This window comes from Rhinopithecus roxellana, chromosome 7 (genome assembly GCF_007565055.1).
Source record: "Rhinopithecus roxellana isolate Shanxi Qingling chromosome 7, ASM756505v1, whole genome shotgun sequence".
Taxonomy (NCBI): domain Eukaryota; kingdom Metazoa; phylum Chordata; class Mammalia; order Primates; family Cercopithecidae; genus Rhinopithecus; species Rhinopithecus roxellana.
In genome coordinates, this window is record NC_044555.1 from 59,399,039 (window position 1) to 59,418,735 (window position 19,697).

At 41.6% G+C, this 19,697-nt stretch overlaps 1 protein-coding gene across 3 annotated transcripts in view; it reads right to left on the minus strand.

Moving 5' to 3' along the window:
• BRCC3 (BRCA1/BRCA2-containing complex subunit 3) overlaps positions 1-19,665 on the minus strand; it is a 36,151-nt gene extending 16,486 nt beyond the window's left edge. The window contains exons 1-7 of one of the 3 annotated variants that reach the window (XM_010352743.2): positions 19,424-19,665; positions 18,729-18,745; positions 17,618-17,672; positions 13,562-13,681; positions 12,178-12,265; positions 2,415-2,503; positions 1,001-1,056 (exon numbers count right to left, since the gene is read on the minus strand). In XM_010352743.2, the coding sequence (XP_010351045.1) occupies positions 1,001-1,056; positions 2,415-2,503; positions 12,178-12,265; positions 13,562-13,681; positions 17,618-17,672; positions 18,729-18,745; positions 19,424-19,546 (548 nt within the window). In that variant the 5' untranslated portion in view covers positions 19,547-19,665. Of the gene's footprint in view, positions 1-1,000; positions 1,057-2,414; positions 2,504-12,177; positions 12,266-13,561; positions 13,682-17,617; positions 17,676-18,728; positions 18,746-19,423 lie in introns of all 3 variants that reach the window. The other 2 variants (XM_010352737.2, XM_010352751.2) reach the window with 2 other exon arrangements.
• Between the last annotated feature and the right edge of the window lie 32 nt (positions 19,666-19,697).

Sequence of the window (19,697 nt, forward strand, 5' to 3'; positions counted from 1 at the left end):
GCAGATCACCCAAGGTTGGGAGTTTGAGACCAGCTTGGGAGTTCGAGACCAGCTTGGGCAACATGGTGAAACCCTGTCTCCACTAAAAATACAAAAATTAGCTAGGCATGATGGCGCGTGCCTGTAATCCCAGCTACTCAGGAGTCTAAGACAGAATAGCTTGATCCCAGGAGGCAGAGGCTGCTGTGAGCCAAGATCGCACCACTGCACTCCACCCTGGACAACTGGACGAGACGTTGTCTCAAAAAATAAATAAATAAATATATAAAATAAAAATAAATATATAAATATATAAAAATTAAATAAATAAAAATAAATAAATAAATAAAAGAATAGTCAGGGAAACACCATGGTGAAACCTCATCTCTCTTAAAAATACAAAAATTAGCCACGTATGGTGGCACATGCCTGTAGTCCCAACTACTCAGGAGGCTGAGGCAGGAGAACTGCATGAACCCGGGAGGTGGAGGTTATACTGAGCCGAAATCACACCACTGCACTCCAGCCTGGGTGACAGAGTGAGACTCTGTCTCAAAAAAAAAAAAAAAAAAAAAAAAAAAAAAAAAAAAAAAGATTTGCTAATTTAGATTAAGTTGGATTTCAATAAGGAAATGGATCTATGCAAACATTTAAATCAAGTTTATGACGCAGCAAAGACAATAATCTATACAAATCTAGTACTCTGCATGTTCAGTCTTTGATTTATGATTACCAGAGAAAGGAAAAGTAGCAGCTCAGTTAGGATAAGTGTACAAAAGGAAATGTCAGGCAGGACTGTGGTGATGTAATTACAGTGAAGAGACTGCTCATATGACCCTAGCTTCCTAGGTCCCCAATATCCAAACTGCTAAAGCTCATCTTAGAGCTGTAAATGAGTATAAATAAAAATACAGAGTTCTTAGTGTTTTACCAATGAAAGGAATAAAATGAAACAAAACAATAAATTCCCTGAATCGGAGGTTAGCCCTTCAATACACACATAAGTCTCTCTAATACTTACTCTGAACTCTTTTGGGCCTGTATGGATTGGAAGCAAGTGTAGAGTACCCGGCCAGTCTATCAAAGGAAAAAAGAAAGAAAGAAATATCACAAAAAGAAAGATTAATATTGAGAAAGACCCCAAAGGCCCCTCTAGAAGCAGAAAGTTAAAAGAGATTCCAAAGATGGAATATGCCATAAATCAATTTCTGAAAAAGGATCATATGCTCAGTCAACATAAGATCGTCACAACCAAACATCTGCTCATGTAACAAACACAAGAACCAGGAACCTAAGAACCTGAACATTCAAACTGCTATACTGAAACCTGAGAAACTTATTCAACAACTACTTATGATGACAATAAATAAATAAATGTATGATTACAAAGTTGAAAGCATATCAAATGATGTATAAAGTTCAAAGTACTGAACTGTAGTGTTTCTGGAAAACTGATTTTATGGAAAATATTCATTAACACAGATTCTGAGAATATAACTAATGCACTAAATAAGACACTATTGGTATTCTTAGCAGAACTCATAGCTACAATGTTAAGTAGTAATTTTCTTTTTGTTTGAACTGACACATATTATAACCTCTTGAACATAAAATTCAAACAGAATTCAAATACAGCATGGCAAGACTGGCCACTGATCAAACTGCTTAACCTCTCTGAGCTTCTGGGTTCTCAGGGTTACAGCATATTTATATAAAGCACCTAATAAGTACATGCCATACAACAGGTGATAAATGATAGTTGTTACTATTACTAGCCATCAAACTATATTCAGCATCCAACCACTTCTCATTATCTTCACTCTCACCACCATGACCAAACCTCCATCATCTCTTGTCTAGATTACAGCAATATCTTCCTAACAGGTTTCACTGATGCCATGGATTCCACCCCCACCCTCTGCCCACTGTTCAGTCTACACAGAAGCCAGAGAGATCCCATTAAAACATAAAGTCATCCTCCAGTTACTTACCAAGTCAGAGTCAAAGTCAAGGCCTTACAAGATCTGGACCTCGTTTAGGACAACTAAATGAGTTATCATTCAAACTGGGACACTTCCAAGAGGGAAGGACAGTAGGATAACAGGGTAAAACTGGGACTGATAGAGGCAAACTGGGATGTATGGTCATGGTCTTCCTCACTCTGCTGCAGCCACACCAACTTCCTTGATGTTTCCTGAACATGTCACACTCACCTTAGGATCTTTGCACTGGCTATTTCCTCTGCCTGGAACGTTCTTTCCCCAAGAAATCCACCAGACTTGTTCCCTCACCTTCTTCAGGTCCTGACTCAATGACCCTTTTCATTGAAACCTTTCCTGGCCATCCTATTAAAATTGCAAAGAGATTTTTCTCTACTCTGTGTGTACACACACACACACACACACCACACACACACACGCACGCACACACAATACCTTCGTGTTCTTATCTTCTATGAAACAGGAAAAAATAAGTCCTACAAAGCCTTGATCCATCATCTGGTACATGGCTTGTGTGCGAACATCTGAAAATAAATGAAAATTTAAAAATCTTCTGTCAATAAACTGTGTCTCACAGACTTGAAGATTTAAAGATAACAGTGACATATAATATCCCTAGGATTCAGATTGTATAGGCAAAACAAGAATATATCCTAAGGACAATGTCAAAGTATAAATGTTTTGCTAGGTTAGGGTAATACTATCGAAAGTCTGCCATTAAATAATAAAACTCATTAATAACTCTAGCCTGCCTAGCCCAAGAGTAGCTCTGCTACGGGATGTGGTATAGAAAGAGAAGTTAAAAATTTCAGTTACCCCAAAACTTGATAATTTCCTCCATGGAGACTCAAAGAAAGGCCCTGGAAGGAGAGAAAGTATTTCCTAGAAAAAGCCTTTTGATGGACAGCTTCTAGGAAAGTAAACATATTTATTAGGCTTGCTACTAAAGAATAGAAGTGTGGAACAATTACGGAGGAAAATCTTACAGGAAGCCATTGTATGGAAGTGGTTGTGATATAAATTCAACATTCCAGAGAGTAGAAACCCCCCCATATGGTTACTTGATTTTTTTCTTATCCATAGGATTCTGCTTGATATGGTTACTGAACTTTTGAAAAGAGATAATAAACAAGCACCAAAGAACAACATTAGAAAGGATTAAAATATTAAATGCCAAAAATGGCCGGGTGTGGTGACTCATGCCTGTAATCCTAGCACTTTGGGAGTCCAAGGCAGGCAGATCACCTAAGGTCGGGACTTTGAGACCAGCCTGACCAACATGGAGAAACCCCTTCTCTACTAAAAATTCAAAATTAGCTGGGCATGGTGGTGCATGCCTGTAATCCCAGGTACTTGGGAGGCTGAGGCAGGAAAATCGCCTGAACCTAGGAGGCAGAGGTTGCAGTGAGCCAAGATCGTGCCATTGCACTCCAGCCTGGGCAATGAGAGTGAAACTCCAGAGGCTAAATTTAGTCTTCAGACCATTGTTTATAAAGGATACAAAAGATCAGGTGTCACCATGAAACACTGCCAGATTACAGTTTTGCCCAATGGCTTACATTCACTTAGTTTGGCAATCCGTTCTTCAACATTCTTTGTGTGTATACCTTTTTGATCTGGATTTTGACTTCTCCCCAGTGTCTTCCTAAGTAAAGACTGACACCAAACAGTACTCAGCAATGAGTACAAAGGGAATTGGCTGAAAATACTGCTAAACATGCATAGCATTGTAAAAATGGTCTCTGTACTGCTGTATGACCTTGGTAAAATTCTTGGTACTGTTAAGCCTATTTCCTTATCAGTTAAATGAGAATAAACATCATCCCTTCTCTCATAGGGTTTCTGTAATTTTTAAATTGCAAAATTTTTAACACACGTCAAAGGTGCTTCATAAACGTCACTTCCATTCAATTTTATCTATAACCACTGAAAACAACTAGTGTCCCCATCATGTTACCCAAACTGCTTTTTGTGAAGGTCACCAATGATTTATTCTTGGTCTTCATTTTACCTGATCTCAGCTGATCACTCCCTTCTTGAAACAGTCTTCACTTTGCCTCACGTTCCCACTCTTTCTACTTGTCTCTAACTTCCTGTCTCTGTTGCTGTTTTGTCTCTCTACCCTCACTCTTTGGGGGATTTCATCTAGTTTTGTGGCTTCAAATCTACACCAACCACTCCCAACTCCTGCCCAACAATCTCCAGTCCCAGACTTTTACTCTGAACTCCAGAACTATAGTTGTCTACCCTGACGCTTCAACTTGGTTGTGTGTGTGTGTGTGTGTGTGTGTGTGTGTGTGTGTGTGTGTGTGTGTGTGTTTTGAGACGGAGTCTGGCTCTGTGGCCCAGGCTGGAGTGCAGTGGCGTCATCTCGGCTCACTGCAAGCTCCGCCCCCTGGGTTCATTCTCCTGCCTCAGCCTCCCGAGTAGCTGGGACTACAGGTGCCGCCACCACGCCTGGCCTGGTTGTCTTAAAACAATGTTACTGAGAGTATGTTTCACGTAACCTCAGTACCTTCACCCTGGCGCCTGCCAAAGCGAGTCGGCCCTGCCCGTCCACTGGCTACCAAGAGTCCCCGATCTTGGGCCCCCAGAGGCTCAGACTGGCCTTGGTCACCCTCCCAGGGGAGACCCTTGTACCGCCATCTTCCCCCGTGGGAAGGCGTACTCTTCTTGCCGGCGAACCTTCTCCAGGAGGGATCGTTCTGGCACCCTATCCTAATGGATGTACCCGCTCTGAGCATTGGCTACCCCTTGGGAGACTACCTGAGCTCAGAAGGACCCACTGCAGCCACTGCTGCCCGCGAAGAGCTGTCATCCTATGGACGCTCATTCTCATCTCAGCAGCCTTGGACCCTGCACCACTCAGAAATTCTCTCAGGCATTCTGCTTCCCGTCCAGACGCAAATCTACTTCTGCTGGCCACCTCTCAGCCTTTCCTGCTCTCTGAGTGAAAAGCCTATTGGTGCTCTCAGAACAGCCAAAGACTTATTTCAGAAACCTCCAACAGAGGTATGAGATGCTTTAATGACATCGAAGCATTCGCCTGACCATCTTTGGGATATACTAGATAAGAACAGCTGCTGCTTGCTATATGTTTTTGAGTATCGGCTATATAAACTGGACTGAACCTTCAGAGCCGATTATTTGGCCAGCACTAGGGTAATTCGAGAACAGGGATGGGGGTGCTTTGCAAGAGGCTGCCTGGTTTGAATAGACGACCGCCTATTCAAGGGGGCAGGCCCATTCAGAGAGGAAGCCCAGAGACTGGGAACGCGTTTCCTCTGGATTTTACAAGCGCTTTAATCCAGTTCTTACACAAGGATCCACCAGATGGTGCTGTGAGCAGGGGCCTCTCTCCGTTTCCTAAAGGGGCCGGCCAGGCGCGGTGGTTCACGCCTGTAATCCCAGCACTTTGGGAGGCCAAGGCGGGCAGATCACGAGTTTGAGACCAGCCTGGCCAATGTGGTGAAACCCCATCTCTACTCAAAATGCACAAAAATTAGCCGGGCGTGGTGGCATGCGCCTGTAATCCCAGCTACTCGGGAGGCTGAGACAGGAGAATTGCTTGAGCCCAGGAGATGGAGGTTGCAGTGACCTGAGATGGCGCCATTGCACTCCAGCCTGGGCAAGGAAGGGAGGGAGGGAAGAGAGGGAGGGAAGGGAGGGAGGAATGGAGGAAGGAAGGCAGGGCGGGCGGGCAGGTGGGGTTCTCTACAAGACTGGGTACACAATGCAGACATCTCATGCATGTTGCTGGGAAAAGTCACTCCAGACACTGTGTTTTCTCTCAGACATGCCTTCTGACCAGATATGGCCTCCTTAAAGGATGCAGATGCCATTGTGACCAGCATGAAGTTTCCCAGTGGGGCAGCTGTTAGCTTGGACGTCAGCCAGCACTGGACAGACAGCTGTGACAACAGACGGGAGGTTCATGATTCCCAAGGTGTGTTGTGGATGAATAATCAGAATCCCTTGGGCATGACCAGGCAGGGTACGTCCTATCCCTCTGCTCCCAGACCCAGGCTGGCCGCTACTAAAACTCATATTGAGAGCGCTTCAGACATTTTGTCTGAAGAACCCTTAAAGGGAAAGAACCTCCTGAAATCACCAAAGAGCAGTTCCTCAGAGTCATTCAGGTAGCTGTCATGGCAAAGCAGTCTTGGGGGAAACAGGCAGCCATGGACCTACCCAGCAAATTGGTAAAGATCTCCATGGTCAAGACAGAAACTCTGTAAACTGCCCCAAGGCTCAAGCCAAGACCCTGCCTGAGATCCGATTGCCTGTTTCACTTCTCCCTGTTACTGAGAGAGGGAGATGGAACCTTCTGGTGACATTATCCTCACCGGAAATTAAGAAGGGAAAGCAATAGGAAACCATGTATGTTTCATTACTGGTGTAACCAAACCCTTCAGGATGTGACTTCAGACCCAGGGACAAAAAGTTGGAGGTTGTTTATCTGTTTTCTGTTGAACTCAGGCCTGGTACACAAGAGATGCTCTTTTGGTCACAGTTTCCTCTGGTTGGGTCTCTCAGGAAGAAAGTAGGTCAGGGATTGGACCACATAAACTCACATGGAAACCAGTGGTTTCAGCTTTTCTGTATGGCAAGTACAGCAGAGGGCTGGTTAAGCTGTTAGACTAAATGTCACAGGCATGCAGCAGGCTGCAGGTTGTACTGGGCCCCTTTATGGGTATTTAAGAACCAGTTTTCTTGAAGAATCTGTGATTTTGTGCACTGTGATATTATACAGCACCATTCCTAAGAAATATGATGAAATAACCGTATGTAGTATTAAAAACCCATTTTATTATTCTTGCCTGAAATAGACATTCTCTTTTAATGTCTCTTTAATGTCCCCAAGGGGACATGGAAACATTTCAGAAATAGGCCTTCTCATTTCCTTTTAGGAGCTACGTGGTGAAAATGTTTAAGAGACAAGGTCTTGCTTTGTCGCTCAGGCTGGCTCACGGTGGTACAATCACAGCTCACTGCCACCTCCAACTCCTGAGCTCAAGGGTTCCTCCCACCTTAGCCTCCTGAGTAGGTGGAAATACATGCATGCATTACCACACCTGGCTAATTAAAACAAAAAATTTAAGAGACAGAGGCTCACCATCTTGCCCAGGATGGACTTGAACTCCCAGGTTGAAGCAATCCTCCCAGCTCAACCTCCCAAAGTGCTGCAATTACAGGCATGAGCCACCACACCTGGCCTATCCTACTTTAAAAAAACTTTTTAGGGCCTGGCGTGGTGGTTCACACCTGTAATCCCAGCACTTTGGGAGGCTGAGGCAGGTGGATCACAAGGTCAAGAGATCAAGACCATCCTGGCTAACGTGGTGAAACCCCATCTCTACTAAAAATGCAAAAAATTAGCTGGGTGTGGTGGCGAGTGCCTGTAGTCCCAGCTACTCGGGAGGCTGAGGCAGGAGAACTGCATGAACACGGGAGGTGGAGCTTGTAGTGAGCCGAGATCGCGCCACTGCACTCCAGCCTGGGCGGCAGAGTGAGACTCCCTCTCAAAACAAAAACAAAAACAAAAAAACAACTTCCTGTTTTCTCTATTAAAGTGGGAAGCAATGTTAGATAACATTGCTGAACGTGAAAGCAGAAATGGGGAATTCAGAGGTTTGAAAATGAAAGGGTTTGCCTTTGCAGAAAGTAGGAGCATACTGATCAGAGACATCATGGAACTGCACAGCTTCCCAATTGTGGAATTGGCTTTGCAGATATTATTACAAATTGGCATGGGCAAGTCCTCAGTATCTGTTCAACAAATGGACAAGCTGAGAAGAGGCTTGTTATCACCTCTTCCCATTTGACTCACATTTGTTAATTCTGCCTCATCAGCGGCATGAAAATGTTAGTGTGAGGCAGAGAAATCACGCACTTCCTGATGGGAGACGCTGAGAAAGGCCTAGCACCACATGCCAAAAGTGCGTAACCTGAATCTAGTCATAAGCAAACAGCAGACATGGAGCAATAGTCCATCTCCTAAAATGTCTATGTCATGAAAGAGGAAAACAAGTCTAAGGAGCTGGTCCAGAGAAAAGGAGACTAAAGTGACATGAAGGCTAAATGCCATGCATGATCTGAGATTGGATCCTGGATCGGAAAGAAAAAAACTGCCATAAAGGACAATATTGAGTTAACTGGCAAAATGTGGATAAGTTCTGTGTAGTTTGTACAATAAGATTGTATTTATTAAATGTGCTTATTTTGACAATTGCACTGTGGTTATGGAAATAAATAACCTTAATCTTGAGAAATACACAATCAAGTATTTAAAGGTAAAGGAGCATCATGTCTGCAACTCACTCTCAAATAGCATGTGTGCACATGTGCATGTGTGTATGCTGGAGAGGGAGGGAGAATATAATCAAGCAAATGTGACCAAAGGTTAACAACTGTTGCATCTGGTTCTTCATACTATTCTTGAAATTTTTCTGTAAGACCAAAATTCTTTTAATATGAAATTTTAAAGTCTTTGTATGTGTGCTTGTCCTACCTCACCCTTGCTTTTGTTCATTGTCCCCTCCACTGCCAACCTCAACCCAAGGCCAACTCACTTTATGTTCTTTTGAAGGAATGAATACATTCTGAAAGTGGATTATCAAGTTCTTCTATTTCAACTAGTTTCCCTTCCTTACATGCAAAACTTTATCCTGTGTACATGAGTGTTGCTATGGTAAGGCACATAATTCAGTCTCATTACAGTTTCCTTAGTTACTGTGCCTTTTGTTGTAGAATGAATGACCTATCTTCTCTCACTTACCCTTTACTTATGATGGCAGGTCTTTATTTTCCCCATACAGCTTAACCTAGCTTGTTAGTTTTTGTTCAAGTCTTTAGGTTTGCAGCTTGTCTTTAATAAAAGACAATCTTCTTACTCTTTTTTCCTAATCCCAAGGCTTTATTTTTATAGGTGCTTCCCCTGTTAATACTTACAAGCACAAATGTTCTATATGGACGACATCTCATTTCTTCTTTATCATGTTACTCATTGTTTTCCTTTAAGTTTTCCCCCTCAGCAAAATCATTAAGGTCTAGGACAGCAGGAGCCATGACCTTATTATTCCATACAGGTATCCAATAAATTTCCTGAAGAATCGTTTTATGGAATGATCCCTTTAAATTATGTTCAAAGCAGTATTACCTAGCCCACTGGAACTTAACCTAATTGCACTAATTACCTTATCATAAAAAGCACTGAAATGGTCACATCACTCTCCCTCACCAACTAAAATTATACCTTTCTTTTAACAGAAAAAAAGATTTCACTCTTTCTCACTTGCCATTCTTTACCACAGCTTGGAATTCTTTTCCTATTAAAGGTAGTTAAAGTTTTTATTCATTGCTCACTTTTTCTGCGGTTTGCAATACAGTGCCTGTGTTAGACTCAATTCTTTTTTTCCCATTTGTTTACTTTCTTAAACATTAGTTTTAATTGACAAATCATAATTGCATACATTTATAAGGTACTACTTCTTAAAAGGCTGTTTGGAGATGAGTGTGAATGCCAGCTCAGTTGGGCAATTATTTTTCTTTAGTTGTACCCATGGTTTCATTACTGTACTTTTTTTTTTGAGACAGAATCTCACTCTGTCGCCCAGGATGGAGTGTAGTGGTACAATCTCAGCTCACTGCAACCTCCATCTCCCAGGTTCAAGTGAATTCTCCTGCCTTAGCTTCCCCAGTAACTTGGATTACAGGCACCTGCCACCATGCCTGGCTAATTTTTACATTTTTAATAGAAACAGGGTTTCACCTTGTTGGCCAGGCTGGTCTCCAACTCCTGACCTCAAGTGATCTGCCTACCTCATCCTGCCAAAGTGCTGGGATTACAGGCGTGAACCACTATGCCCAGCCTGTAAATATTTTTGAGATCTCAGGTGAGAGACTTGATGTGTCCTCATTGTTAATCCTTTGAATATTGTCTGCCCTTCAATATAGATATTTCATACACTCTCTCCATGTCCTTGAGAGTTTTACAAATAAATGCTTTGGCGTATTTCTTTTCTTGTTCATTTTATAGGTCAACAGCTACCATGGTAAGTGTTGGACAAGGTGTTGTATACATGATTTCATACACTGCTCCTAACAACTCTGAGACTATGTTCTTTTCTGACAGAGAGGAAACTAGAGAGGCACAGACAAGTTAAAATATTTTCTCAACTGGTAAGTGACTGAAACAAGATGCTAACACAGACCTAGTCCCCAACTAAATCAAAGATGGTATTCTCAACCCTCACGCTGTGGTAACTCTCTAAACTTTCTTTACACATAGCCTTTATTGCATATTCTGATACTTGTTCAGGTAGGATCTCTACACTCTGGACTCCAAATCTATTTTGTCTTGAATTATGGAGCACATGGCTCCTTAATCATTTCAGAATTTAGAGTTGATTTTTTTCAGTTACTTTCTGCAATATCCCTTTTTTTTTTCTAACTGCTATAAAGATTGAAATGTTCCCACTAATGCTGCATTACAAACACCTACCTGGGTTCTTGTTTAATGGCTCAGATCTTCTCCCCCGAGATAATTCAATTATTCTCTGAACTCTGAAACTTTCTGGGTGCTCTGCTTCAGATACTTATAAGGTTTTTTTCCTTAAATTCGTAGGGAATTTCTTTTTACCACCAAATTTTATGTATTTATTTCCCACTGTAACTTATTACTATAGTGAAAATAATTGTTCAGTAACATATGCGTCAAACTTTTCTTCATTAGTAGTTGGTACTTCATTCTTTCTGGCTGATGGCACTACCATGTGAAAAATTTTAGGCCAATCTGATTTCAGTGTTGACAGTGACAGGAAAACAAATCAGACACTGAATTTTTTCAGTGACATTAAGGCTTTACAGGAACATATTAATAGCTATAAAAACAACTTTATTGGGACATCAGTGAGCCAATTAAAGAACCTGAATAAGGTCTGTAATTTAAATAATAGTATTATATGAATGTTAACTTCCCAGTTTTTATAAATGTACCATGGTTATGTAAGAGAATTTCTTTGTGTTTAGGAAAATTCATAGTGCAGAGTAGGGGTAAAAGGTACCATGTCTGCAACTTAGTCTAATACTTCAGGAATATACATATATGTATATACATATATGTAAAAGAGAATGATACAGCAAATGTTGCAAAATGTTAAAATTTGGCAAATCTGGGAGAAGGTAGATCTGTCATCTCCCTTATTCTAAATCAGTATTTAACTGGGGGTGTTCAACAATATCCCCACCTAACACCTACTCCCAGAGGTTGTCACAGTAGGTCTGAGTTACGGTCTAGGAAAGATTAATTTGGGGCAGGCACATTTTATAAAAGCTTTCTCAGGTGATTCTGAGAAACATCCTCACCCACCCAAGACTGAGAATTAATACTGTATTTCTTAGGACCACTCGTGTTTCATTAAAGTCTGGGACTGTACCACTGATGAATTTTTGCCATTCGTATCACAGCATAAACGAATTTAGAACTTGCTATCAAGTCAAACCCATATGACTAGTACTAGCACAGTGGGAAGAGCAGACTTGGCAGTCAGACCTGGGTTCTAACCTCAGCTCTGCCACTTCATTCATGTGAGTCTTTGTTTACCCTTCTGTGCAATGGGGGTAAGATCTCTAACTCACAGGTTGCCACAAGGATTGGAGAAGAAAACATTTGTAAACCATTAGCACATAGTTAAGTGCTTGTGAATATTAGTTCACTCTCCCCAAGTTACTTTCCTCCTTTCTGGAGAGGCAGATACGGACAAAAAAAAAATCATGATTCTCAAAAAGGGGTAAAGGTAGAGAGAAAGCAATTTAGTTACATTACACTGATTAGAAGGGTAAAGATGTATATTGAGAGCCCCAATGGACTATACGTAAACAGCAACTGTAAAAATCAATTTTGCAAATTTTGCCCTTTAAGTCTGCAGAATGGGAGTGTCCTGGACAGTAATGATATTCAGCAATCAGCAATTTTCAGTTAACAGTTTAATTTTTTATATCAACTGACAGACTTATTAAAAACAATCAATATGACATAAATCATTACTTTTAATACATAACAAAATAAATCAAAATAGTGACGTCTGCTTAAGGACAGTCGAATTTTGGTTTAAAATAACCATACCCTATGTAATGGAGAAGGAAACATGATATTAATTTCTGAGAACAATAAACATTGCAACCCCATGATACTCACCAACATGTGAAGGCCAAACAGTTATATGAGGATGGGAATGATACCAGCCCACAACTCTCATGGGGCGGCCTGTCAGTTCAGCCAACCTGTGTGCCTGTCAAGGTACTTTCAAAATGTGGGAACAAAATTTTCTAACGCTAATAAGGGCTCAGAAAGCACCCTGAAGTTTAAAATAAGCTTATTGCAATTTAATGGCAACAAAAGAATGAAATAAAGTTAATGCTGAGTTTCCCATAATGCCCATTTCAAGCCAAAATTTTTTAAACTAGAAACCATATGGTTTCCAACGCCGTATATAGTTACATCCTCAAGTTTCATTTAGCTGATGTTTGATCACTTGAATCATTACCACTGTGATATCTGAAAAACTTTTCTAAATCGTCAGAAGTTGTCACTTTCAAGACTGCTGCTATTATCCTGTAAAATGCTTAGTTTTCCTCCAAATTATTTATATTAAAATAATCCTTTTTATACAACTAAGTCTCATAAACAATATTTCTAAGATATATTTTCAAGTTTTCAAATGACAAGAGAAACTACTTAACTTCTCTTAGCCCATTTCTTCAGCTGCAGACTGAGGCAGGGAAATAATGTTTCAGAGCAGTGAAGAGTAAATGCAATAATCCACACACAGTGTTTAGCGTAGTGCCTGGCAAACAACTAGTAAGTGCTGAACAAATAGTAATTGCAGCTGAAGTTTGCAGGGAGACAGCCTGCATATCCGCACTTGAGGGTCCCACTTGAGCATTCAGCAGATCACTGATGAGCGGAAGGATGTGAGGAAACTACCAGAAGCCAGGGAAAGGATCCCTCAAGAAAACAAAAGCGGGATGGGGATCAGCTTCATATTCACTCACGAGGCGCCAGTCAGGGCACTCAGTAACATACTGAAACAAATCACAGGAAACAAATGCCCCATTTTATCATTTTGGGGTTATATTTAACATGAAACATTGCATTCAGTTCCTAGCATTGCATTCTTTGAAAGGAAGTCACAAAGGAGAATCTCTCAAGAGGATAGAGACCAAGGTAGTAAATGGCCTAGAAATTAAATGATACTAGGAAAACTGGAAGGAGGGGCAGGGAGGAATGGAGAGAAGACTAGGGAGGAAGATGGAGGGGACTCCACACAGAGTTCATTGTCACAGTGATTGACCCTGACATCTTTTGGCATTTAGGAGCAGGAATGTCAGAAAATTTCTAATTCTTCCAATAAAACCCACTCAAAAGAAGAAAGAGAGAGAAATTCTAATAACCAAACAATTGGATCTAAGGGAAGAAAATTTGTGAAACCACCTAAAGTAGGATGATTGCAGCAAGCAAGCAGCAATGTGGCCCAGGAACCCCAAAGCACATAAAAGCTTCTATCGACCAGTAAGGATATCTCTGCCTCTGTTGAAGCTGCAGACAGCTGCTCTGGAGAAATTTCTACTCGGTCCTTCCTCTTATCAGAACGTCGTAAGATGATGACAGAATGAATGTGAACAATTCTGATGGCATCAACCTAAAGGAAAATCCACAGAAATGGTTACTTATGGCTCTCTCCAATAACACATCCTCCTTCAACTACAGAATTTCATTTTATTATAATATCAGATAAAATATTCCATTTTAGAAAACTGACACTTTTCTCATGAATAATGAAATGTTTCAAATAAGACACCCAACCTCAATATATACATTTCAGACACAAAAATTTAAAATATATATGCTAATATTTAGATCAAGGAAGGACTTTTGGAATGATCAACCAGTAATTATTTGACTTATAACTATGTACAAAACACTGTGTCACACAAAGGAATATAAATCAGGGTACTGACAAAGGGTTCAATGTGCTAACGACATGGTTGAGTGGCAAGTTGTCATTCATGAAACTCCACTAAAATAATGTAGTAAGTCAATACCATAGGAGCTGATATGGCTGGGCTCCATGTCCCTACCCAGATTTCACCTCAAATTGTAAACCCCACGTATCACGGAAGACACCTGGTGAAAGGTGATTGGACTGTAGGGGTAGATTTCCCCCACACTGTTCTCATAATAGTGTGAGAGTGAGTTCTCAGGAGATCTGATGGTTTAAAAGTGTGGCACTTCCCCCCTTTACTCTCTCTCTCTCTCTCCTACCACCATGTAAGATGTGCCTTGCTTCTCCTTCACCTTCCGCCATGATTATAAGTTTCCTGAAGCGTCCCCAGCCATGTGGAACTGTGAATCAATTAAACCTCTTTTCTTTATAAATTACCCAGTCTCAGGGAGTTTTGTTTTTTTTTTTTTTTTTTTTTTTTTTTAGACACAGTCTCACTCTGTTGCCCAGGCCGGAGTGCAGCAGTACAATCTCAGCTCACTGGAACATCTGCCTCCTGGGTTCAAGCGATTCTCCCACCTCAGCCTCCCCAGCAGCTGGGATTACAGGCACATGCCACCACGCCTGGCTTTTTGTATTTTTTGGTAGCCAAATTGGCTAGGCTGGTCTCAAACTCCTGAATTCAGGCCCGCCTCGACCTCCCAAAGTGCTGGGATTACAGGCATAACCCACCGCACCCGGCCTCAGAGAGTTCTTTATAGTGTGATAACAGACTAATACAGGAGCTCAGAGGAAAGAAGTCACTTACATTAGAAAAGTAATCTTTTACATAAGCAGGATATGAATCTAAAAAAGAAAAAAATCTTCATAGAAAAGGCAGACAAGTGTATCCATTCCTTGATTACTGTGGGAAGTGGGGGGAACAGATTTCTACAGGTGCCAAATGGTAGTAGTAAAGTGTGAATGAGGTGTCTGGGAGACAACTTGGCCAACTGATTTAGATACAGAGCTTGAGGTGAAATGGCAGATGGCAAGGCTAAGAAAGTTGGAGTGAGAATGTACAAGACCTGAAATGCCAAGCCATAATTTGCAGGATGAACTCAAAGGAAAAAAATTATTTCAGATAAACTGTAGATGAAGTAACAATGAAGTACTGGGCTAAGCAGATGGCAGATATGGAAGAAACAGATTTGAGACCCATTAAAAAGAATGAATCTACAACATTTGGTAGCTTATGGACCATGGGTGATGGTAGACAGGAAACAGTCAAAGATGACTCTAAAGTTTCAAGGTTGAAACTAGGTAGAAGATGTGAGGCAGATCTAAGTTTAGAAAGGGTCAGGAAGGAAAGAAGAGCTTGTTTTCAGATGAGATAATCTGGGATGACAGATATACAATATGGCAATTTTTAGCAGGCAAGTGGGATTATAGCTTAGACTCAAACACAATCAATGCAGGAATCAATAAAGCATTTATGAGTGGACAAAAAAGGTGTGGAGACAGGGAGCGGAGGTCTTGGCCTGAATCAAGGGGAGTGGCCACATTTAGTGTGGGGAAGAACAAGAAGGGCCAGGGAAGAAGACAAAGAAGGCAAAACCAGAACAAGGAAATGGTACAAGAGTTTCAGGGGAAAGAGTGGGCTTAACATTATCAGATGTTGAAGGGACAAGGGTGAAATCTGAGAGGAGGCCTCTGAAATCAGCTATAGATTTTCACTGTGCAACAGGTCTGATTTCAGATGTGCAGCAAGTATGAAATACACATGGACTTCAAAGACAACACAAAAGAGAAAAAAGGAATGTAAAATATCTCAACATTTCTTTTTTTTTTTTTTTTGTCTTTTTTTTTTTTTTTTTTTCCTTTTTGTGGAGAACGGGGTCTCGCTGTATTACCCAGGCAGGTCTCGAACTCCTGGGCTCAAGCTATCCTCCCGCCTCTGCCTCCCTGAGAGCTGGGATTACAGGCGTGAGCCACCGCGCCCGGCACAACATTTCTTAATATTCACTACATATTAAAGTAATAATCCTTCATATACTTAGGTTAAATAAAATATACCCTTCAAATTAATTTCATTTATTCCTTTTTACTGTGATTACTAAAAAGTTTAAAATTACATATATGGATCACATTTGTGGCTCACATTATATTTCTTTTTTTTGTGGTTTATTTTTGTTTTGTTTTTCCACTAAATACTCCACTTAAAAAGATGATCACACTGTATTTTTTTTTAAAGTTTTTACCGCTAATAAGACACATTTTTAATATTAGTACACAGAAAGGCTAAAAATAAAAGGATAAAAAATACACTATGCAATACTAAAAAGGCAGCTTAACTAATAAAGTTTAATATCTAATTTAGACAGTAAAAACTGACATAAAACTCAAGACGAGGGCATGAAATCTTGAATAATAAAATTAGATTATTAAGATTTGGAATGTATCATAGTAACTGATGCCTAGGGTGAATTGTTTCTTTCTCTCTTTCTTACTTTAGTCAGAGATTTCAGTGCCTAAGAGGAATGAGTAATATTTAATGCATAGACAGAGGAGGAAGACGAGTCCACAAATGACTGTGGGAAGGGGGAAACAGGAATAAAAGGAATACAGCAAAACCAACAGAAACCCATGAGAGTTCAGAGATTCAAGGAGAAAGACTAAGATAAGCACCAGGAAATAATCCACCGAAGGTAGAATTAGAAACCAAACCTCAGTGGGTTTGACTGGTGAAGGTGAAGACAGAGTAGTAATCGTAGCCCATTCTTTTAAGAAGTCAGGCTATTAAAGGAAGGATATAAGAGTAGTGACTACAGGAAGATACAGGATTAAGAAGTAGCTTTCCTTTCTGAAAACGAGAGTAATTTAAGCATATTTTTATCCTAAGAGAAAAGAACCAGGTGACAGGGAAAAGACCCAGAAAAGAGACAGAACATTGATAAACAAGGTCTCTGAAGAAGCTGCAGCTTTGGATAGGAAGAGGACTTATATCTTTGATATGTGAAGAGATGCAAAGTGATTAAGGTGAAGTTTGTATAAGTAGATGAAGCTGTGGCCTGATAACCTGGTGGGAGGAGGGGGAAATAATTCATTTTTATTGTATTTTACAAAAGCATCAGTCCGTGACAGATTGGGGAAAACAATAACCAGTCCTATACCACGATTGAGAAGCATTACGCTAGACCATCAAGGCTAGAGCATGCCAAAAAAGGTGGTGTAGGAGTGTGGACAAGAAAAAAGTCAAGGTAGACTAAGAAGTATGATGCTATGGTTAGTTTGCTTGTTTAAGAAGAGAGGGTTGCATGAGTAGATGTTGGAATTCGGGATAAAGAGGTAATAGTGATGTGAACCACATGCCAAAGTCTCAAGGAAAGTGGGAGAAGGGCCAGAAAACAGGCAGTGACAGCAAGGAGAGCAGCAAGAGGGTGGTACTGACAATGATTATTAATCTTGATCAAGTAGAGACAATTTGCTACAAAGAACAGAAAATTAGGTCCCATTCCTAGTGAGTAGATTCTGATTTTACTAGAAAGAATATCTCATCCAGCCAGAAACCGCATACTCTGCCTGAGATCACTGGATTACAGAAATCTTTCCCCAACTGCAAGTTTCCATCATGCAAAATTTTAGCACGCATACCTTTTCAGCAACTGTGCGCATTTCAGTTCCAGTATATGCAAATTTGGAGTCACTCCTACTGGGAATAAATTAGAAAAAAAAAAAAGGAAGTGGGGTTTGGAATATAAAAAGGAATTAAAGCAAAATAACAGGATTAACTGTTTTCACAATGAAATCTTAGCAGAGACCAAAGAAGAGGAGGGAAACTGAATTGAGACTAGAGCTGCACTCTCTATATCTGTTAGAAGCAATCTGGGAGACATGCACAAGTGGCTGAGTGTATAAAGTTATCATAGACAAAGCTGAATTCCTGGAATCCTGGGAATTAAGGAGGTGGGCTTGAGAAGTACACTATGTTATGATGTGAAGTTTAAATTAAAACATTACCGAAAGGTTTCACCATGTCAAGCATTGAAGCTACTGGGGATCTCTGAGATCACTGAGGTCCATCAGGAGGAAAGGCAATGTCACTGTCAATTTATGTGAAGGAATGGATCAACAGGGGAAATGCCTCTAAACGTATATGCTGTCACAAAGAAAATTCCTGATATCTCACTGGCATTTAAGGGGAGACAGAACATGAAATACACTGAGCAAGGCCAGGCGAGGTGGCTCATGCCTGTAATCCCAGCACTTTGGGAGGTCGAGGTGGGCAGATTGCTTGAGCCCAGGAGTTCGAGACCAGCCTGGTCAACATGGTGAAACCCCGTCTGTACAAAAAATAAATAAATAAAAAGCCGGGTGTGGTGGCGGGCACCTGTAATCTCAGCTATTCGAGAGGCTGAGGCATGAGAATCGCTTGAACCTGGGAGGCAGAGGTTGCAGTGAGCCGAGATCGTGCCATTGCACTCCAGCCTGGGCGACAGAGCGAGACCCTGTCTCACCCCTAAAACCCAACAATTATGATAATCCTTATTAAGATGTTTATCCCATATCTCAACTCAATAGAAGGTAAGGCAGAAACCAAAGTTCAAGGTTGGGGTGGAACTCAAATTGCATCGAGAGAGCCCCGGAGCGATAATGGTAATTAATTTAAGACACGATCCGGACACAATACTGTCAAAGTCGCCATAATTTTGAGTTAACAATGACTTAGAGATTATAAGATATGAGTAAACAGTTACGGTCTTACCTTGGATCATCGTTCAACTAGAGTGAGAAAAAGCAGAAAACATTATTGATCATATTACGTTTGTTTGACGTATATATATGCAGATTATATGACAATTAGGTCATGTGTTTATTATGCACACGGTATGAAAGACTGGAGAATTACTTTAGACCCGTAAACAGCTAAACTGTATTTCCTCATCCTCTTTGGCCCCTCCTCAACATAATGCAGCGGAAACTTTTGCTTCCTTCAAGCCCCGCACCTTCTGTTAGGCTCTTCGATACCCTTCAAATGCTTTGGTTGTTATCTCTGCTCCCTAGACGGAAGACTAGGCGAGGCAAGGGGCTCTAACCGTGGTCAGCTGCTGCATCGTAATACCCGGACGTCCTTAATATACTCCAGTGTCTTTCTGACCTGCCTTGCAGTTTTGGTCAAGGGGGCGAAAAGCGCAGATCTAAAGAGAAGCCCCAGGCTACAGGAGAAAGGGCAAGGCTCCCGGGGCCTGTACATACCGCCGGGGACTCGCAGGAGACTAAACAAGTGTCCGGCGGCCAGAAGAAACGGGGATCCCCGCGACAGAGCTATGTAAAGGGTGTCCAAGGATCTAAATCGAGTATGCCTGCGGCCTCCGCAGCCCTGGGAGCTGCCGGCACCCACCCCTGAGACACACTGGGACTGCTTAGCAGGGTTCCGGACAGGCTAACAGAGCTACTCACCTCCCCTATGCACAGCCCCATCACTTCCTCCTTCTCTGTGCTCAGAGCGTGGTTGAGACAAACGAGGAAAGCGTCAGACTCGAGATGAACCGCCTGCACCGCCTGCACCACCTGCACCGCCATCTTGGCCCGACCCTTCTCACGTCCGCCTCGGGCCCACTTGGTCCTGACCAACCGGGTGCTGCGGCGCAGCCTCCCCAGCGCCCCGCGCTCTGCGCTCCGCCCAGGCCTGGCCTTCGGAGCGCGGGTTCCTCGGAGGCGGGGCTTAGGGAGC